The 23,112-nt window shown below is 36.8% G+C and overlaps 1 protein-coding gene across 2 annotated transcripts in view; it reads left to right on the forward strand.

Annotated features, from left to right (window-relative positions):
• Positions 1–365: 365 nt before the first annotated feature.
• The window catches only part of MAEL (maelstrom spermatogenic transposon silencer), a 46,026-nt gene continuing 23,279 nt past the window's right edge, over positions 366–23,112 (forward strand). Inside the window, exons 1-8 of one of the 2 annotated variants that reach the window (XM_065924690.1) lie at positions 366–497; positions 746–838; positions 2,098–2,197; positions 3,139–3,294; positions 4,604–4,645; positions 21,909–22,033; positions 22,811–22,865; positions 22,958–23,099. In XM_065924690.1, coding sequence (XP_065780762.1) covers positions 366–497; positions 746–838; positions 2,098–2,197; positions 3,139–3,294; positions 4,604–4,645; positions 21,909–22,033; positions 22,811–22,865; positions 22,958–23,099 — 845 coding nt within the window. The remainder of the gene's footprint in view (positions 498–745; positions 839–2,097; positions 2,198–3,138; positions 3,295–4,603; positions 4,646–21,908; positions 22,034–22,810; positions 22,866–22,957; positions 23,100–23,112) is intronic. The other variant, XM_065924700.1, reaches the window with a different exon arrangement.

Genomic DNA, 23,112 nt, shown 5'->3' on the forward strand with positions numbered 1-23,112 from the left:
GAAGCATTGGCTGGCCCTCTTTACCTACTCTGAAGGATATTACGCAATAATGTACAGAAATTTCTCCAAGCCATCCTCGTGACAACAACCCCACCGACTCATCTCCGCCAATCAGAATGCTTGGCCTCTGTGCCCTAGCTCCCCCTCCTCCCCGCCTCCTCCGTCGCACGAGGCGGAATTTTCCGGTCGCAGACTGTTTTTCTCCTGGAGAGGCCGACGCGCCTGCGCACCGCGCCCTGATTGGCTGAGAGCTGAGGCCCTGCGCGTGCAGGCCACAGCCTCGGTTACTTAGGGCGGGAGCCCGGGCGAGGGCGCCGGCGGTGGGTGTTGTCTGAGGCTCGCCTCAGGGCCTGGCTACGCTCGCCATGCCGAACCGCAGGGCCAGCCGCAATGCCTACTATTTCTTCGTGCAGGAGAAGATCCCCGAACTACGGCGGAGAGGCCTGCCTGTGGCCCGCGTCGTTGATGCCATCCCCTACTGCTCCGCTGACTGGGCGGTAAGGCTGGAAGCCCGTGAGCCCGGGGCCAGGCAGTTGGCAAGTGGGAGGGCCAGGCGGGAGGGAAAGAGGCCCTGAGAAGACCAGTGACCCCGGGGCCCTGCTGGAGGGGAAGGAATCGCCCCGTCCCCGGTCCGGGGCAAACCGACGCCGGAACCGCCTCCCAGTAATGGCCAGGCATCTCTTGCGGGGCCCCGGGCACTCGGCCCTCACTGCTGCTGCTTGTTTTCCCTTTCCATCTCCTCAAGCTCCTGAGGGAGGAGGAAAAGGAGAAGTATGCAGAAATGGCTCGAGAGTGGAGAGCTGCCCAGGGGAAGGACTCCGGGCCTTCGGAGAAGCAGGTAAAGTTAACCAGAGAAGAGCAGCCACCTGCCTCACAGGTAGGCATGCTCAGTAAATGCTGGATGAGTGAATGGGTTAATGTCAAGAGTAGACGACCGGGTGATTTGGGTGAGTGCAAAAAAGAGTTTTTCATTTTTTTCTTGGTGTCAGATGCTTGCTGAAAAACGGGCAGGCTCCTGAACTAGGGCACACATTGGTTTTGTTTGATGGTGAAGGCCAGGGAAAATCCCATTAGGAAACCTGCAACCAATAAACCATGATTAATTAGCAAAAGGGAGTCTTGATATTTAGGATTTGTACTAGATCGCCTCTAAGGGTCCTTTTGAATTCTTTTATGATTGAAGAATCTTTTTTCAGATGTTTAACAGTAGTTTGGTCCATTCTCTCTTTTTGAATGACACCAGTCTGTGTTTAAAATATTGAAATAACAGTATCTGTGGATGTTGATTAATGTTTTGTGTGCCTTACAGGTAAGAGTTGAATAAAGTTTATTTGAATTTATGTCTGTGTAGCAGAATGTTAAAGCACTGAATAAAATCTGTTGCTGATTCATATCTAGAAATATGAATTTTACCCCCTCCCTCTGTATTCTTCCCATTCTGACATAGCAAAAATTCTATTCTTATTATAAACTGCTAACATTGGATTGAAATTCAATAGTTTTGCTTGTTTTAGGTTGGAGAGATTTTTATCTTATGGATTTATGTTTGAGTAGAAGCTCTACTCAGTTGAATTCGAATTAATACTTAATTATACTTGTGAGCCCTGATTTTTTTGTGTGTGTCTTCTTTTCACTACAGTTTCTTAAGATATTTCCCCTCAAAATAAAAGTCATGTTCTACATATACATCATTGAGACTTGGAGTCAGCACAGTCTGGTTTTTACTTTGAATGAAGAACAAGCAGTGTCAGAGTACTCTGGCAAATGATATTCTTTTGGCCACTGGACAAGCATGTATTATATGACTCCATAGGATTAGATTATCAGTAGTGGGGAAATGGCTTTCAACAGTAATTGGACTGGTTATTTACCACTCAGCCCCTTGATTCAAAATATTTTTAGATTTTTGCCATTTCTGACTTTGGCTGTTGGTGTTATAGATATTTATTTATATACTCATTGGATTTATTGGCTTGGAGTGGTTACTAGAGTAATCTATGCTATAGGTTGTTTCAAAGTTATTTTGCTAAATTTAAGTATATGATATAAAGTGGGCAAGAGTTTAAATATATGGTCAATGATTACTTTTCTCTTTAGAAACCTATTTGCACCCCATTGAGGAAGCCAGGCATGCTTGTACCAAAGCAGAATGTTTCACCCCCGGATCTGTCAGGCTTGTCTCTAAAAAGTGATCAAGGTAGAGTAATCCTACAGTGTTTTGCTTATATAAATTTGGGCACTTAAAATTCTATGTTATGTTGATCAGTAAACTTGTCTTCTCTTCATTTTGATTCTGCATTTCAAAGTAACTGACTATGGTGTTCGAACATGATGGCACTAAAGTTGTAAAAGATCAGGTAGTATGCATTTGTCTAAGTAACACTGGGGTTTTGTTTTTTTTTTTTTTAAACAAAAATCTGGTTTCTACCATGTCTCATATTTTTAGACATGCTTTTTGAATTCAAGTGTTTATAGCTAGACACTTAAATATGTTTGTTTCAAAAGTAAAGATAAATTGAGCCTAGGCCAGCAAAGAATATAGTTAATCAGAGTCCTTGCTATTCCTTCTGGCTGTTTTTTTTTTTTTTTTTTAATTAAATGTGTTCTGACTTTGTTAAAAACTTACTAATCTTTAGTAGTCCTTAAGTGTGGCCAATCCTGGAAAATAATACCCTTCTTACATTTTCACATTTCTTTCTTCCTTTAGAGAATTTATAAGTCGTCTTGTGTGTATTGGTAAAAGGTAAAGAGTGAACTCAATTGTCCATAGTTTGTACTAGAATTTTTCTATACTGATTCTGCTTGGTTTTATTTTCCATACCCTTATATTTCTTGAATATGGGTCACAGCTTTTCTTAAGTCATTACTCACACTTAAGGCTTATGTATAGCTAAGTTATGTAGAGCTAGCTGTAAGTTTGAATAATTTTGTTATTTCATGCAAAGAGTGGTTACTGCTTTAATCCTTGGTAAATGTTAAAAAAATTTATTTATCTGATACACCTGACTTATTTTTTCTTTTCCAATTTATTTAGGAATATAGGAACAGAAGGAGAAAGGTTCTAAAACTTTTGTTTTTATCAAAGGAGTAAATCCTGAGATGCTCATCTGTTTGTTTTTTTTTTTTTTTTTTTTGAAGCTCTCCTTGGAGGCATTTTTTATTTTTTGAATATTTTTAGCCATGGCGAGCTACCTCCTCACTGTGAACAGCGCTTCCTCCCTTGTGAAATAGGCTGTGTTAAATATTCTCTCCAAGAAGGTATTATGGCAGATTTCCACAGTTTTATAAATCCTGGTAAGTAGCCAATTAGAGTAGATCCTAGATGTTAAAAAGTTACTTTTTTATATTGATCTTATTTGATAATAGTATTTTTCTTAAAAGCTGTTGCATGGGTGAGTTCTTCAAATGTAGACTGGGTGAAAAACTACTGAGAATAAAGTGTTGACAGAGTTTTTGGTTTGGGCTTTTAACCTCAAGTAAGCGTTAAAGTTGAGCAGGTAGAATGCCTGAAAAAATCTGTAGCCTGCTGTTTGCTTATCTGTAGTTTTAGAATCTGCTGAAAGCTTTGCTGTTTACTTTCTTTACCCCATCCTTCACATCAACAGTTCCTAGTTTTTAACTTGGTGTTGACTTGTAACCTTGAGCAAAATATTTATCCTTTCTGAACCTATTAATTAATCTGTAAAGTAGGGGTAATACCTGTTGGAGGGCTGTTCTAATGTGGGAGACCTGGGTTCGATTCCTGGATTGGGAAGATCCACTGGAAAAGGGAATGATCACCCAGTCCAGTATTTTGGCCTGGAGAATTCCATGGACTGTAGTTCATGGGGTTGTCAGACACGGCTAAGCGACTTTCACTTTTACTTTTCTAAAGAATACATGAGAAGGTAAGAAAATAGACTAGTATTTAAAAGACTTTCAGATAATATTATTCCTACTACTATTCTACCCCATCAGAAGCAGTTAGTAATGAACACATAGGATTTCATTGAGTTCTCAAGTTGGTAGATAGTAGTTAGGGGAGTACTGTACCTTTTAGAGATTAGTGGGAGGAATACATAGGGAGAAGAGTTTGGGGAAAGAATAATTTCATCTTTAGTTTTGTCAGATGCTTTAAAATTCATTAGGACAGTCCAACACTTTTCCTTGTTTTGAAATAACAGGAAAACAAATTTTCCTACTTAAGGAGAGTTGCTGCTTAGGACAATTTTTGAACAAGTGTAAAACATTAAAAAGGCAGAACTTGGAGACTTTCCTCTGAGAAATATGTCAGTTATCTTAGTATATCAAGGGTCTCATGAACTGTGGCCTTTTTATGGACTCCTGGCTAAGACTCCTTTAGCACAGATTTTCTTTACCTAGTATTTCTTTCTCTGTGAGGACTAACTTTCTAAAGTAGTGTGGATAATATACCAAGATTCTTTGATAGTCATCATACGTTTGGTTAGGAAAAAAAACTCCTTTGAGGTTTCAATCCTCTGTAATTTCACATAACAATAGCAATTACCTGTGTTATGATATGGTCATCCTATGGAATATTACTGTAGTACAGCTGAGAGCTTCTGGATTTCTCCATCTCTCAATAAAATATTTTGAATTACAGGTGAAATTCCACGAGGATTTCGTTTTCATTGTCAGGCTGCAAGTAAGTATAAAGGAGTGGGATAGAATATAGGCATTGAATATAAGCACCTGGGTAAGATGCTCTTTAAACAGACACATAAAACATTGGGGGAAGATAATCTTAAATTATTGTTGGTAAATCTTCCTAAAAGTGGTAGATAGTGTATGTAAGCCTTAAAAATTTTTAAATTACAAGCAATGATAGAATAATGTCCTTTTCCTTTTACGGAGATTGTGTTTTTATTTCTGGTTTGTTTTTTTCTGCTTTTATCCTTTGGCTTGAAGATCAGTGGCTTTTACTGGCCAGGTGCTTAGGTAGGTCTTCTAATAGGTATAAGGTTATCTAGATTTAGGGCTATTCACAGAAATGTCCATTCAAAAGTAAGGGGGGAAAAGTTTATGCTTCAAAAGTAACAGAACGATAGTGTTAAACAGATGAAACAGCTATGAATTGATTTTTCAGATGAGGAAAACAGGTTTCTGTGTAAAGCATCTGCAACTGAAGGATGTGACTATATAAATCTGACCTCTTGTACTCTTTTCTAGAAACTATATTTTAACCAGTTTCTTCTTTTCAAATAAAAATCAGGACAATAGGTTTGTTTTTAGTTTTTATTCAAAATGTCAGTGTTTAAAAGTTTTTTCTTAAAAATGTAGACAACTAGTGTAGAAGTGTTTGAAATTAAAAATAAGTTTTTCAAATCTGCTATAACAAGCAGCTGTTTTGTAATACTTATAATATTCTTTATAAATGAAGAGAATATTTTAGATTCATTTTTTATTGTGTTGAGTTTTTCCCAGTATTTTTTTTAATAAAAAATATATATTAGTCCCTTTTTTGTTTGTTTTTTTGAATCAGAACTGTAGACTTTGGAACAGGGAGTTTAAGGCAGTGTTTTCGTAAGTTCCCTTATGTAGCTTTGGGTGAAAAAAATGTATAGAATAAAAATGCTGTTGTAACTTTGAGATGTGAACCTAGGTCATCTCAAGTGTTAAACTGTCTGAAGCTATTTGGCAAACTAGGTAGTAGTAAAAAAGTAAAAGTAGAAACTTAGCTGGTGAATTAATTTCACATTTTTGCTTAAGCTCTGTTTATGGTTTGTTCATCTCATGAATGCATTGGAATCCCTATATGCCAGACACTCATTTGTGAGAATGTCCTTTACTGTTTATTTTGTTTCTGATTAATTTTTTTTAAATCATTTAAAAAACATATTTTTGCAATGTTTTCAAAATTAAGTGATTAACAGAAAGTGTGGTTCTTGAAAACAAACCTATCAAGGTTTCCAGGAATGTTTTCTTAAGTTATTTTTCACACTATTTGAAACCAAGCACAATGTTTTTCATTCAGGAAACCTAAAATGCTTGGAGCTTACCAATTTAAGCATGTCTTAAATTGCCAATTTGATAACCCCAGGAAATGTATCAACTAAATAAGATAAATGACTGTATTAGAATGACAGCGATGTCAACAGAGTAACTAAAAATACCGAGGATGGTGTAATCCAGCTGATGTTTCACACAGTAATACTCTGAAAGAGATATACATGATTAATAGCTAAGAATGGTACATTCAGATCTTCCTAATGCTCCTGTGTATCTGGTCTTTAAGAAGTACATGTGAAACCAAGTGAAGGCTTCATGGGCATTACGGTTTAGCACATTATATTGAAGAGTTTTAAGACTGGAAGAGATTTGGATGGTCTCCCATGTCCCGCCCACCCCTACAGTGTTCCTCTGAATGGGAGTTCAGGTTCTGCGTGTCTGTGTTGGGGGTGCGGGGGTAGGTAGGAGATGCGGGACCTCTCCTCCTCCCACACTTCTCCAGAGGTGCTCTGCCTCTCTCCTTTCTATAGTTAATTATGAGACAGAAGTTCTGCTTTAACATGAGCCAAGCCTTAGAAATTGCTCTCAGCTTCCTATATGGAAGGTCTGTCAGCTTTTAAAACGAAGCTTCATACACACATAAAAAGATTATAGCATTCACTTAAAGTTTAAAGAATATTAATGAACAGTAGTGTGCCCGCCAGTCAGCTGAAGAAATAGCACTTGGCTGTTATCACTGAAGACCCCTATATTTCTCTTGGATTTCATACCCCCCTTAAGAGAACCACTGTTCTGAATTTTGTGTTAATCTCCTTTGTTTTATGAATGGTTTTAGGATAAGTACATATTGAAATAATGTGTTTTATTTTGCTTGTTTGAACCTCTCGGTCGTGTCTGACTCTCTGCAACTCCATGTGCTGCACCCCCCAGGCTCCTCTGTTCATGGGATTCTTCAGGCAAGAATACTGGAGTAGGGGCTTCCCTTGTGGTGCAGTGAATAAGTCTCTGCACTCCCAATGCACAGGGCCTAGATCACTCCCTGGTCGGGGAACTAGATCCCACATGCCGAAACTAAGAGCCGGAGTAGCCAAATAAATACATGTTTTATTAAGAAAAAAAAAGAATACTGGGTAGAAGGTAGCCATTCCCTTCTCCAGGTCATCTTTCCAACCCAGGGATTGAACCCAGGTCTCCTTCATTGCACACACATTCTTTACTCTGAGCCATCAGGGAAGCTCCACATATTCTATATATTTCTGTGTATTTTTTAAATGACGTCTTTCCCCCTATTTCTCTGTTGGATTGTTTGTCATCTTTATTGGTGTATGGAAGTTTATAATATGTCTATCTGTTTTTATTGATTATTTTAATCATGTGCAGATACCTGTTTTCATTTTTCTCTCATGGGTATTTTAATTTATAGAAGTTTTTATTGTTAATTTAGTAAATGTATCAGTTTTTTTCCTGATAGCTTGTGGGTGCTTGGGGTCTTATTTAAGAATTCCCTTTTACTTTTTTTATAGTAAGCTTTAAAGAATTTATTTTGACTTGACCTGCTTACATTTCTCAGAATGAGAATATATACATTATTTACCAATAAATGCTTAATGCTTTAAACTTATAATTACCTTACTTGCAGAAATTTGGCAATCATTCCAATTAACTGGAAAAATACAAAAATTTTTTGTTCTTATAATTCAAAATATATTTAAAATAAAACTTCTATAGCAGCCAAAACCTTTAACCAAAAATTCAGAACTGCAGTCTCTTAAGGGTAACAAAATGGCCACATACTAATTATCTTGATTATTAACACAGGAAAAAAATATGTGGCTCTTCAAACAAGACTGGCTAGCAGTTGGTACAGTGTTCCTTTCTGGGCACACAAAGCTCTTTATTTTATCTGTTCAAACACAGACAGTTGCTCCAACTTTAAAGTTTAAACGGACTTTCAACATTTAATATTGGTGATGCTTGCTAAGATTTAATAACTCCCAGCAATGAGAATCAGAAAATGATCACAATTAAAATTATCCTAAAGGACTTAACTACTACACAGAGTAATCTGCTATTCAGTAGTGTTTTTTGAATTACGTGGTATTTTTCCACAAACATAGCACCTCATTAAATATCTTGTAAACCACTTTGTAGTTACAATAAGGGTTGGGAGGTTAAGTTCCAAAGAGAATTATGTAATTAGTTTCACATAACATTGAAAGACAATGCAAATCTCAGGCAAAATCAGCATTAGGAATGCAGTCTGTTGATCGCTACAGTCCATGGAGTCGCCTGTACTCCAGTGGATGCTCATCTGTAATGGGCACCATCTTATTCAGACATGGTATTAATACTACACTTCCAAAGTCCAAGTAGATAAACATTGAAATGGACTCCTGCTTTACAAATCATCTATTAAATATGCCTATAAAATGAAAAAATTTTTTTTCCAAAAGGTCAGATGAGTTACACTTATTTTATCCTTAACCCCAGGTAAAGAATTCCCTTCTCCTTGAAGGCCATGAAGATATCTTTATTTTATAGTTCCAAGATCTTATTTCACTTGGAATTGACTTGTGTATGATGTGAGGTCGAGATTTTCTTTTTTTTTCCCATGTGGATAATCAGCTGTCTCATTTATTGAATAATCAGTGTGTTCCCCATGTGTAGTGCCACCTGTATCACATTATACTTCTGTTTATGCATGAGTCTTTTTGATATCTTCTGTTCTATTAATCTTCTTGTTTTTTAGTGCCCATATGTTGTTAAAACACAATATTTTCATAATATTTACTTAACTTTGTTCTTTTGGAATATTATGGCTGTTCTTGTCTCTTTGCTCTTCCACGTATAATTTATTGCACTTCACAAAAAGGCTATTAAGAATCTCCCGATTTAGAATCACAGGATTCTTAATCTTAGGATTTGGGGGATTTTTAGGGGAGTGTTTGTGCATTTTTATTTTTATTCTTATACATTTTTTAAAGATTGATTTCCACTTATTACAAAATGTTGGTTATATTCTCCATCTTATACAATACATGCTTGAGTACCTCCCATTCCCCCACCCCTATGTTGCACCTCTGCCCACTGAAAGCTGCTGGTTTGTTCTCTATATTTATGAGTCTTTTTTTATATTCACTAATTTGTAGTTTTTAGATCCACATATAACCCATATCATATAGTACTGATCTTGGTCTGATTTATTTCACTTGGTACAGTGTCCTCCAAGTCCATCCATTACAGCAAATAGCGATATTTTATTCTTTTTTAATGACTGGGTAGTAGTCCTATGCGTGTATATATCACAGCTTCTTTTTAAATTTTTATTTTATATTTGAATATAGTTGATTTGGGCTTCCCAGGTGGCATGAGTGGTATAAAAAATCCGCGTGCCAGTGCAGGAGATGTAAGAGACATGGGTTTGATCCCTGGGTTGAGAAGATCTCCCAGAGGAGGGCACAGCAACCCTCTCCAGTATTCTTACCTGATGAATCCCATGGACAGAGGAGCATGATGGGCTACAGTCCGTGGGGTTGCCAAGAGTTGGACACAACTGAAGCAACTTAGCATGTGTAGCACACACATGATTTACAACATTTTGTTAGTTTCAGGCTAACAGCAAACTGATAGTTACACATGTATGTGTATCTGTTTTCCAGATCCTTTTCCCATGTAGGCTATTGCAGAGTATTGAGTAGAGTTTCCTGTCCTTGTTGATTATCAATTTTACATATAGTAGTGTGTGTATGTTAATCCCAAACTCCTAATTTATCCCTCCTCCCCTTACCTTTCCCCTTTAGTAGCCATAAATTTGTTTTCTAAATCTGTGAATCTGTTTCTGTTTTATAAATAAGTTCATTTGTATTATTTTTCTTTTTTTAGATTCCATATATAGCAATACCATATGTATCTTTGTCCGACTTACTTCACTTGGTATGATAATCTCTATAGGTTATAGAGATTGTCTGTTGGTCTATCCATATTGGCTGCAAATGGCATTTTTGTGGGGAGGGCCCCCCACCTCCACTGCACACAATGTGGTATTTTACTTCCCCAACCAGAGATTAAACCCATGCCTCTGCAGTGGAAGTGCAGAGTCTTAACCACTGGATGCTGGGTAAATCCCTGCAAATGGCATTATTTTATTATTTTTTGTTCCATTGTGTATATGTACCACATCTTTATCCATTGATCTGTTGATGGACATTTAGGTTGCTTCCATTTCTTGGCTATTGGAAATAGTACTGCAATGAACACTGGAGTGCATATATTCTTTCAAAGTATGGTTTTCTCTGGATATATGCCTAAGAGTAGAATTCTTAGATCATATGGAAACTCTCTTTTTAGTTTTTTTATGGAACCTCCAGACTCCTTTCATAGTAGTTGTACCAATTTACATTCTTACCAACAGTGTAGGAGTTCCCCTTTTCACCATATCCTCTCCAGCATTTACTGTTTGTAGATGTTTTGATGATGGCCATTCTGAGGTGATGATTTTGATTTGCATTATAATGTTTATTTGCATTATAATCAAAATTATAGTGCAAATTCATTTAATAATTGTAGTGCAGATTTTATAGTAATTTATAATATAAATTATAACAATTTATAATATTATAATTTGCAGTAAATTATAATGGAAACTATAATTAATGCAATTTTTATGTTTATAAAATTTATAAAAATATACAATTTATTTTAAAATTTATATAATTATGCAAATTTCGGAAATTAAAATTATTGAAGTGGTAATTTTTATTTGCATTATAATTTTGATTTACATTTTGATAATTATTGACATTGAGCATCTTTTTAAGTGCTTTTTGGTCATCTGTACATCTTTGGGAAAATGTTTATTAAGATCTTCCACCCATTTTTTAAATTTTTATTTTTTTTTATATTCAGCAACATGAGCTATTTGTAGATTTAGGGAATAATGCCTTATGGGTTGCATCATTTGAAAATATTTTTTCTAATTCTGTGGGTTGTCTTGTGGTTTTGTTTATGGTTTGCTTTGCTGTACAAAAACTTTTAAATATTCATTTATTTTTATTTATGTATTTATTTTGTTGAGCCAGGTCTTAGTTGTAGCACATGGGATCTTCAAACTTTGTTGCAACATATGGGATCTAGCTCCCTGATCAGGGGTTGAACCAGGGCTTCCTGCTTTGGGAACTTAGAGTCTTAGCAGCTAGACCACTAGGGACGTACTGTGTAAAAGCTTTTAGTTAGGTCCTATTTGTTTAGTATTCTTTTTATTGTTATTAGGATGTGGATCCAAGAAGATACTGCTGATTTATGTCAGAGAGTGTTCTGTTTTCCTCTTAAGAGTTTTATAGTATCTGGTCTTACATTTAGGTTTTTAATCATTTCGAGTTTATTTTTGTGTACATTCTTAAAGGATGTTTTAATATTGTATCATTCTGTCACATGTGTCTGTCCATTTTTCTCAGCACCACTTACTGAAGAGACTGTCCTTTCTCCATTGTAATTCTTGCCTTCTTTGCTGTAGATTATTGACCATAGGTGAGTGGGTTCATTTCTGGGCTCTCTATCCTGTTCCATTGTTCTATGTTTTTGTATGAGTACCATACTGTTTTGATGACTGTGGCTTTATAGTATAATCTAAAGTCAGGGAGCCTGATTATTCCTCCAGCTCTGTTCATCTTAAGATTGCTTTGACTCTTTGGGAGTCTTTTGTGTCTTCATACAAATTTGAAGATTTTTTTGCTCTAGTCCTCTAAAACAGTGCCTTTGGTAATTTGATAGAGATTGCATTGAGTCAGTACACTACGTTGGATAGTATAATCATTTTGACAATATTGATTCTTCAGATTCAGGAACATGGTGTGTGTGTGTGTATATATATATATCTGTGTCATCTTTAGTTTCTTTCCTCTGCATCTTCTAGTTTACAGAGTACAGGTCTTTTGCCTCCTTAGGTTATGTTTATTCCTAGGTATTTTATTCTTTTTGATGTGATGGCAAGTGAGATGGTTTCCTTATTTTTTCTTTCTGTTCTTTTGTTCTTAGTGTATAGATAATGCAACAGATTTCTGTGTATTAGTCTCCTAAAATTTTATTGAATTAATGAACTGTAGTAAGTTTTCTGGTAACATCTTTAGGATTTTCTATGTAAGTATCATGTCATCTGCAAACAGTGACGGTTATACTACTACTTTTCCAATTTGGATTCCTTTTGTTTTCTCTGATTGCCCTGGCTAGGACTCCCAAACTGTGTTCAAAAAAAGTGGTGAGAGTAGACATCCTTGTCTTGTTCCTGGTCTTAGAGGGAATGATTTAGCTTTTCACCATTGAATATGGTGTTGAATTTGTCATATGTGGCCTTTATTATGTTGAGGTATGTTCCATCTGTGCCCACTTTTCTATGGATTTTCTTTAATTTGTAAATGAGGTGCATCACACTGACTTGGAGATACTTAAAAATACTTCTATCTTTGGGATAAGTCCATTTGATCATGATGTATGATCCTTTTAATATACTGTTGAATTTAGTTTGCTAGTATTTGTTGAGGATTTTGCATCTTTGTTAATTGATACTGGCCTCTAATATTTTCTTTGCCTGATTTTGGCCTCATAGAATGAGTTTAGAAGTGTTCCTTCCTGTGCCATTTTTTGGAATAGTTTCAGAAGGATAGATGTTAACTCTGCTCTAAGTGTTTAATAGAACTCGCCTGTGATGCCATCTGGTCCTGGACTTTGTTGGGAGTGTCTTAATTAGTTTCAGTCTCAGTACTTGGGATTGTTCTGTTTGTATTTTCTGTTTCTTCCTGGTTTGGAAGGTTGTTCTTTTCTGATAAGCTTCCCAGGTGGCTCAGTGTGGGAGACATGGGAGACATGGGTTCCATTCCTTGGGTTGGGAAGACCCCCTGCAGGAGGAAATGGCAACCCACTCCAGTATTCTTGCCTGGAAAATCCCATGGACAGATGAACCTGGCGGGCTACAGTCCATAAGGTCTGAGAACCGAGCGCAGCTGAGCAACTGAGCACACATACGTACACACCTTTCTAATAATTTGTCCGTTTCTTCTAGATTGTCCATTTTATTGATGTATAGTTGCTCATAGTAGCTTCCTATGACCCTTTGTATTTCTGTGGTATCTGTTATTTCACTTCTAGTTTTGAGTTCAGCCCTCTCCCTTTTTTCCTTGATGAGTCTAGCTACAGATTTATCAATTTTGTTTATCTTCTCAAAAACCAGCTTTTGGTTTCATAGACCTTGTCTATTATTTATTTTGTCTCTATTTAATTCATTGTTTTGTCTCCATGTCATTTATTTCTGCTCTCTTTCCTTCTGCTAATTTTAAATTTTTGTTTTTTCCTCTGATTGCTCTAGATGTAATGTTAGATTTTTTTATTTGACAGATTGTTCTTGTTTCCTGAGATAAGATTGTATTGCTTATAAACTTCCCTCTTAGAACTGCTTTTGATGCATCTCATAAATTTGGATTATTGTGCTTTTGTTTGCATTTATCTTTAAGTATTTTTTGCTTTCCTCTTTGTTTTTTTTCCCATGATTCATTAGTTTATTTAGTAGCATATTATTTATCCTCTGAGTGTTTTGTTTTTAAGTTTTTTTTTTTATTGATTTTTAAAAAATCTTCTAGTGTTGTGGTTGGAAAGGATGATTGATGTAATTGCAGTTTTACCCAAGCTTGCTTTGTGGCATAGCCTGTGATCGCTCCTGGAGAATATTTTCCTGTGCACTTGAGAAGATTTTGTATTCTGCTGCTTTCAGAATGTTCTGTAAGTATCAGTTAAGTCTGTCTGCTAATGTGTATTTAAGACCTGTGTTTCCTCACTTGATTTCGGTTCGGATGGTCTGTCCGGTGATGTGATGTGATGTTGAAGGTCCCCGCTCCTGTGTCACTGTTGATTTCTCCCTTCACAGCTGGGGTGTGTGTCTTGCTCAGTTGCTCAGCTGTGTGCGCGACTCTTGTGATCCCATGGATGGTAGCCTGCCAGGCTCCTCTGTCCATGCGATTTTTTCAAGCAAGAATCCTGGAATTGGTTTCCATTTCCTCCTCCAGGCCCAGAGGCCCATTTCTTCTCTTCCCAACCCAGAGATGAAACCTGAATCTCTATGACTGTTAGCATTTGCATTATACCTTGAGGTGCTCTTATGTTGATTGCATGTATAATTGTTAATTCCTCTTTTTGGATTGATCTCTTGATCATTGTACAGTGGAAGTGACAAATAGATTCAAGAGATTAGATCTGATAGAGTGCCTGAAGAACTATGGACAGAGGTTTGTGACATTGTACAGGAGGCAGGGATCAAGACAATCCCCAAGGAAAAAAAATGCAAAATGGCAAAATGGTTGTCTGAGGAGACCTTACAAATATCTGTGAAAAGAAGAGAAGCAGAAAGCAAAGGAGAAAAGGAGAGAGATTTCCCATTTGAGTGCAGAGTTCCAAAGAATAGCAAGGAGAGGTAAGAAAGCCTTTCTCTGTGATCAATGCAAAGAAATAGAGGCAAACAATAGAATGGAAAAGACTAGAGATCTCGTCAAGGAAATTAGAGACACCAAGGGAACATTTCATGCACAGATGGGCACAATAAATGACAGAAATGATATAGACCTAACAGAAGCAGAAGATATTAAGAAGAGATGGCAAGAATATACAGAAGAACTATACAAAAAAGATCTTCACGACCCAGATAATCATGATGGTGTGATCACTAACCCAGAGCCAGACATCCTGGAGTGTGAAGTCAAGTGGGCCTTAGAAAGCATCACTACAAACAAAGCTAGTGGAGGTGATGGAATTCCATTTGAGCTTTTTCAAATCCTAAAAGATGATGCTCTGAAAGTGCTGCACTCAATATGCCAGCAAATTTGGAAAACTCAGCAGTGGCCACAGGACTGGAAAAGGTCAGTTTTTATTCCAGTCCCAAAGAAAGGCAATGCCTTTGTAGTACTTTTGAAGTGTACTTTTGCTCAACATTCAGAAAACTAAGATCATGGCATCTGGTCCAATCACTTCATGGGAAATAAATGGGGAAACAGTGGAAACAGGGACAGACTTTATTTTCTTGGGCTCCAAAATCACTGCAGATGGTGATTGCAGCCATGAAATTTAAAGACACTTCCTCCTTGGAAGAGAAGTCATGACCAAGCTAGACAGTATATTAAAAAGCAGAGACATTACTTTGTCAACAAAGTTCCATCTAATCAAGGCTCTGGTTTTTTCAGTAGTCATGTATGGATGTGAGAGTTGAACTATAAAGAAAGCTGAGCGCTGCAGAATTGATGCTTTTGAACTGTGGTGTTGGAGAAGAGTCTTGAGAGTCCCTTAGAATGTAAGGAGATCCAACCAATCCATCCTAAAGCAGATCAGTCCTGGGTGTTCGTTGGAAGGACTGATGCTGAAGCTGAAGCTGCAATACTTTGGCCACCTGATGCGAAGAACTGATTCATTTAAAAAGACCCCGATGCTGGGAAAGATTGAAGACGGGAGGAGAAGGGAACGGCAGAGGATGAGATGGCTGGATGGCATCACCGACTCAGTGTGGATGAGTTTGAGTAAACTCCGGGAGTTGGTGATGGACAGGGAGGACTGGTGTGCTGCAGTCCATGGGGTCACAGAGAGTTGGACATGACTGAGAGACTGAACTGAATTTGATCATTAGGTAGTATCTGTCTTTGTATGTTCTATGTCTTTATTTTGAACTTCATTTTTTCTGATACGAGTATTATTCCATCGTTGATTTCCTTTTGCATGGAATATCGTTTTCCATCTCCTCACTTTCAGTCTATATGTGTCCCTAGATCTGAAGTGGTTCTCTTGTAAACAGCATGTATGTGGTTTTATTTTTGTGCGTTCAACCACTGTATGTCTTTTGGTTGGAGCACTTGATCTGTTGACATTTAAGTTAATTACTGATATGTATGTACTTATTGCCATTTTGTTAGTTTTGTACTTGTTTTTATAGGTCTTTTTTCTTCCTCTTTTATTCTCTTGTGATTTGATGACTGTCTTCATATTATGGTTGGATTCCTTTTTCTCTTTTGTGTAAGCATTGAATACCTTTTTAATTTTGTGTGTTGAGTCCATTGTAGATTTTCAGTTTGTGGTTACCATGAGGTTTTGATATAGAAGTCTATATATCCAAGATTAAGTTGCCGGTCTCTTAATTTCAAATGTGTTTCCATTATCCTGCATTTATACTCTGCTCATTCTGTGTGAGTGATTTCCTGTCGTTACTGTGTGTACTGGTGAGCTTTCCTATTTGTAATTTTGTTTCTAGTTGCCACCTTTTCATTTCCATTTAGAGAAGTTCCTGTAGGATTTGTTATGAAACTGGCTTGGTAGTGCTGAATTCTCACGACTTTTGCTTGTCTATAAAGCTTTTGATTTCTGCATCAAATATGAATGAGAGCCTTGCTGAGTAGAGTATTTTTGGTTGTAATTTTTTCCTTCATCATTTTAAATATGCCAAACCATTTCCTTCTGCCCTGTAGAGTTTCTCCTGAAGAATCAGCTGATAACCTTACAGGGATTCTGTTATATGTTATTTGTTGCTTTTCCCTTGTTGCTTTTAATATTTTCTTTTTGTCTTTTATTTTTATCAATTTGATTAACATGTGTCCTGGCACATTCCTCCTTGGGTTTCTGCTGTACATGATTCTGTGCTTCCTCAACTTTTCCATAATAGGGAAGTTTTCAGATATTATACCTTCCAAATATTTTGTCAAGCCCTTTCTCTATATCTTCTTTCAGGACCCGTATAACATGAATGCTAGTGCATTTAATATTGTCTCAGAGTTCTCTTAAACTGTCTTCATTTCCTTTTATTCTTTTTTCTTTTGTTTTCTTTTTCTGTTCCATAGCAGTGATTTCTACCATTCTGTCTTCCAGCACACTTATCCATTCTTCTGCCTCATTGATTTTGCTATTGATTCCTTCTAGTGTTTTTTTCAGTTACTGTATTTTCCACTCTGTTTGTTCTTTATATCATCTGGCTCTTGGTTGAACATTTCTTGTATCTTCATGGTCAGTTCCTATATTCTTTTTCCAAGATTTTGGGTCCTCTTTACTGTCATTACACTCAATTCTTTTTCAGGTACATTGTCTATCTCCACTTAGTTTTCTGTTGTTGTTGTTCCTTCATCTGGAACCTATTCCTCTGTCATCTCACTTTGTCAAACTTTCTGTCTTTGTGGTCCCATTGGATACAGGATTGTAACTCATTTTTTTTCTGGTGTCTGCTCCCTGGTGGGTGGAGCTGGGTCCATTTTCTCTGGTGGGCAGGGCAATTGCAGAGATTGTGTTCAGGGGCAGCTCTGAGCTCAGGAAAACTTGAAGCAGCTTGTCTGCTGAGTAGGGATATGTTCCCACCCTGTTTATTTTTTGGCTTGTGTTGGGTGGGTATCCTTCAGGACAGCTCACACCAGTGAGCATGCCCCAGAGCCTTTGCCACCAGTGCTCTTGTCCCCACAGTGAGACACAGCAGCCCCCGCTTTGCAAGAAGAGCCTCTAGGGCCAGCAGGTGAGTCTGGTCCAGACTCCTGTGAAGTTGCTGCTCTTCCCCCTGGGTCCTGGTACACATGCGATCTTGTGTGTGCTCTCCAAGAGTGCTAGCAGTTTCTGCCTCCCTCCGGCCCTCTGGAGCCTTTGCAGCAAGCCTTGCTAGCCTTCAAAGCCAAATGGCTCTGGTGGCTCCTCCTCCCAACATCAGGCCCCCGGACTAAGAAACCTGACCCGAGGCTCAGAACTCTCATGCCTATGGGAGAACCTTTGAGATATAATTATTTTCCAGTTTGTGCTTCACCCAGCTGGTAGGTATGAGATTTGATTATTTTGCAAATGTGCCCCCCCACCATCTTGTTGTGGTGGGTTTTTTTGTTTCTGGAGGTATAATATTTTTTTGGATAGATTCCAGTCCTCTTTGTTGCTAGTTTTTCAGCAGTTAGTTGTGATTTTTAGTGTTTCATGAGAGGAGGTGAACTCAGGTCCCTTTACTTTGCCTTCTTGTCCTCTGTCCAGAGAAACTAATCTCACTATTTTGAATATATTTAAATCTTTGAATCATCTTGGAAAGAACTTGACAGCTTCATGATATTGTTTGTGTTTACACATTTTTGACCAGAGACATATTAACGCCACTGGTGTTAGTTTCTGCAAAAATTCCCCAGTTGGTAATGTTTTAATATAGAACTACTCTTATTTTTTAAATGTGTAGCTCTTTATAATAAAGTCTTAGTTTTCTCTATAGTCTTTATCTTATTAGTTATGGCTTATCATTTTTCTTGCTAATTATATGTAATAGCTCTCAATTATATTCTTTTTTCTCAGAAAATTAATTTTATTTAAAAATTATTCTCTTTAGTATTTTTTAAGTTGAATCAAAATTATATTTTCTAATTGTTTATTTTTTGTTTTGGTTTTATCCCACCTTTGCTAAACTCTGAGGTTTTCAGAAAATTCCTTATATTTGTGAAATGACTTCTTCTAATCTGTATCTTTTATTTAAAACATCTAAAACCTCTTTGTCTTACTGGCTGGCTCTGAACTCTCGTTTCTAATCTCATCAGTGAGTATTCTGTTTGCTGTAGTCTTTCTCTCTCTCTCTTTTTTAGTTTTGGTATATACTCTTTATCAGGATAAAGAAGTTCCCTTCTGTTCCCAGTTTCACTAGAGATACCAGTTGCATGTTTTAATGAATACTCTTTCTGGATATCAGATGATTTGTGTCTTTTGTTTATATGGTGATTTACTAATCTTAAAAACTAACCTTACATTCCAGGAGCAAATCCAACATTTTCACTATATAACTCTTAAATAAATTGCTGGATTTGGTTTGCTAATATGGATTGGTCAGAAAGTTCCTTTGGTTTTTAAAAAGTAAAAATAAAGGACACATTTTTCATTATCACCAAGAGCTTTATGAAACAGTGATTCACCATTTTGTTCCACTAACTTCTACCGTTATTCAGCAACTTCATAATTCCATCTTCCTAAAACTTTTTACCTTTTAGAACAAAGGATTGTTCCAGGTGCCTTTTTACACCAGGGAATTGAAAATTTTTCTTTAAAAGAAGTTTGTAAAGATCAAAATAAATGTAAATTTGAAGGTGCAATGTCTAGTGAGTATGGTGGATGAATCAGAACTTCCCAGCCAAGCTTTAACAGCTTTTGCCTGGTCATCAAAGAAACATGCAAACCTGTGTTATCCTGATGGAAGACTATATGTTTTCTTTTGGGGATTTCTGGGTGCTTCTCATTGAGTGCTGCTTTCAGTTGATCTAATTGGGAGTAGTCATTGTTGGAATGAATCATTCGGTGTTCCGGAAAAAGCTCATCCCTTCCGGTCCCACCATGTACACACCATCACCTTCTTTGGATAAAGATCGGCCTTTGGTGTGGTTGATGGTGGTTCATTTTGCTTGCCCCATGATATCTTCCACTTACATTATTATACTGTATCATCTTTTTATCACTTGTCACAATTTATTCAGAAAACAAAATATTTTTGTTATGTTTTAAGTAGAGAATTGCATTCAGAAATATGATCAAGAAGGTTGGTTTTTTTTTCCTTATGTGTAACCCAAACATATTTAATAAAAGTAGTTACTACAGTGCTTTGATTTTCAGTGCTTGAGTTGGATATTTTGAGTATGTCACTTATCTCCCGTGTGGAATAAGATTCATTGTTCCAAATGTCTCAGTTTGATTGCTGTCACCTTCAACTGGTCTACCCAACCACGGAGCGTCATCCAACCAGAAATCTCTGCCATGAAACTGTGCAAACCACTTTTGGTGTGTTTGATCAGCCACAATACCTTTTCTATGTACTTCACAAATCTTTCTTTGTGCTTCAGATGCATTTTTACCTTGAAATTATAAAGCATATTATTCTGAAAATGTGGCTTTTTCCCCTTCCATCTTCAATATTAAAATGGCTGCACAAAAACTCAGCCGTTTTGGTAGACTTTTTAAAATGCATGCTTATATGACAACTGTTACAATACAGTCCAACAAAATTGTTTTGAATGAAGTTAAAGACACCTAAGCACTACTAGAGCCATTTTACAGAAAAACCAAACTTTTTGGACAACCCAATATTTTGTTTTAGGATTTGTGCATTCATGTTCAACCTGAGGTTAATCTTTATCTTGTCATCAAGGCTGTTTTGCCATTCTAAAATGGTTTGGGGAATGTATTTTCAGTTTTTGAGTCTACATTGGTTCTTTTTTATGGTTCTGTTTAAGTTATCAGTAATTTTATTTCCTTGAACATAATAAACCTTGTTTTTTAAAGTTTTATGCTTGATAACTCTGTTATGGGGATCTTGTTTTTTGGATGTATTTTTGTACTCTGTTTATCTTGGTGTTCAATCACGTATTCAACTCTCTTAATATGTCTCATCATTTTTGAGTACTGAACAGTATGACTTGGCACACATGCAAAGAAATCATCAGTAAAGTTTATAATCGGCTTCACAGCCTGAACAGTGGAGGCCAGAAGACAATTGAGCATTTTTTAATTTATAAATTTTTATATATACACAAGTAATTCTGGAGTAATGTTTTAAATTCTTACTAGCTATAGGTCTGTTGAAATCTCAGTTTCTCAGTCTCTGTATCTCTTCTAGGATTGGTAAATGCCCAAATAACCAACATACCTAAATGCCAGATTCAGCTCTCTAGGTTTTCTTCATTTTAAGATCTTGGACTTATAGTTCCTCTTTTCATTTATATATCTGCAGTGTTTTCAAGCAGGTGTTTGATGTGTTCCATATTTTCCTTAGTCTGTCATTATCAGAACTTGAACTCTTCCTGTATTATTTTTTTAGTTGGCTGCACAGTGCTGCTCGCAGGATTGAACCCAGGGCCCAAGCAGTGAAAATGCTGAGTCCTCATCACTAGACCACCAGAGAGTTCCTAGCATTCTTTTTCTTAATAGTTTCCAATTTTATGTTGAAATTTGTAATTTGATCTCATCAGATAATAAGCATGATGATTTAAAATCTGTCTCCAGAAACTTCAGCTTCTGGACTCAATTTTGTCTTTCAACTTTGTCTTGGTTCTCACTCGTGTGTGTGTGTGTACCTGGTTTATTCATATAGATTATCTGGAAAAAAATGAGTTAAGGTAATTTGAGGTTGATGGTTCTCTTCTAGAAAGGATTTATGATTGCTTTTTCTAGACACCTGGGGTCTCACAAACCAGGCCCCCAAAGCTGTCTGAAACACACTTCTTAGCCAGTAAACTTCCTCTTAAGGAATTAGCAAATGATTCCAAGATAGAGCTCCAGGCAGAGCCCTGGTGGGCTGCCATCTCTGGAGTCACACAGAGTCCGACACGACTAAAGCAACTTAGCAGCAGCAGCCAGGGTAAAAACTGCCTCCAGAGTTAGGCTGACCTCTCTGACTTCTTTGCATTTTGATCACCTTTCTCTGCATTTGATTACCTCTGTGGCTTTTTTTGCTTTTGACCTGATAATTCCTTGCTACTATAGCTGTTTTCGATATCCTAAATTTTTGTGGGAAGTTTGTGTTACTTGGTCTGTATTTTACTGGAAGTGGAAATATCATTTTACAACCTTCTAAAAGCCAATCATTATTATCAAGGTCTCCAGCCTTTTTAATAAAACAGTTTATGAAAGGCGACATAGAAATGGTGAAAACACTGCTACTTTAACTTAACAAGCCTGGGATTGAGTCCTGACTCCACTGTTCACCAGCTGTTAACTTACTGTTAACTTCTGTGATTCTCCGTTCTCTCTTCTCTAATATGTATGTATATTGCCTATTTTATAACATTGTGGGATAAAATGTGTAAAGTACCTGACCATTACCAGGCTTGGTACAAGTTCTTAAATACAAGTCACCCTTCCTATTCACTCCTTCCTATACTCACCCTTCTGTACCTAATCCATAATATTTGTCTTGGTAAAATTTTAACTCCTACCTACTTTTTTACTTCCTTCAGGTGATTCTAGTCACAAGATTCCTATTTCATACTTTGAATCTGGGCATGACCAAGCAACTGTGTTACAAAATCTTTATAGATTCATTCATCCAAACCCAGGGAACTGGCCACCTATCTACTGCAAGGTAATTTCAACATAAGAATTTCTTTTAAGTCATCTACTTAGAAAACAGAAGATCCATGAAAGATACCCAAAGAAAGAACTTTAGCCTGTGTATTAACTGTGTGCTAAAATGTGTTCATTTTTAGTTGCTTTGAATGTAATTAGGTACGTATGGTGCCTTTTTTTCTACATTTCTCTAATATTGGAGGAATTTTGCAGACTGCAGTAACTGAATGTATTTCACCTTTGGTGGATTTCATGTTTATGGCTCCTCCTGTGAAATACCGTCAATGCCTGTTTACCCTGGAGGGTGGGTTTCTGGTTTGTACACCTATCACTTCGAGGCAAGAGTACTTGAAGTTTATTCAGAACTGTTTTTATAGTAATTCCTTGATCTTCTTTTTGTAATCTTCTTTGTTTTGTCTAAATTCTTTCAGGCTCGGTGTAGTAGAATTGGGTTTTATTAATAAAACAGTAAAAATAGAACATTTCTCACCATGAACACTAATCACCTTATCTTTTTCTGAGCATTGGTTTCATTTGCCTACCCTAAGTCTCACTTGCTGTTCATAAAGTATATTAACAATGCTTTATGAACGTAACTGGTTATTATTAGCAGTATTTTCTAGTATATGTTGTTCTTTTTTTTTTTTTTAACAGTTCTCATTTAGTTTTCACGAACTCTTCAGCCTTTCCCTTCCCCTTACCCCTCCTCCCCCCCACAGTTTGAAAGGGCCTTATTAATTGAAAGTAACAGAGGATAGAAGAAAATATAAGTAAAATTTTTTCCCTTCTCTAGTCTGATGATAGAGCCAGAGTCAACTGGTGTTTGAAGCACATGGCAAAGTCATCAGGTGAGTTTAGTATCAGTGTTTCCATTTTGATGTACATGTTCTGTGTACTTGAATTCACTAATTTTATGTTTGTTTTTATTTACCAATGGAAGAAATCAGACAAGAACTAGAACTTCTCACTGTAGAGGATCTTGTAGTAGGGATCTACCAGCAAAAATTTCTGAAGGAGCCTTCTAAGACCTGGGTTCGGAGCCTCCTAGAGGTGGCCATGTGGGATTATTCTAGCAACACAAGGTACTTAGGTGAT

Source organism: Muntiacus reevesi, chromosome 1 (genome assembly GCF_963930625.1).
Source record: "Muntiacus reevesi chromosome 1, mMunRee1.1, whole genome shotgun sequence".
NCBI classification, from domain to species: Eukaryota; Metazoa; Chordata; class Mammalia; order Artiodactyla; family Cervidae; genus Muntiacus; species Muntiacus reevesi.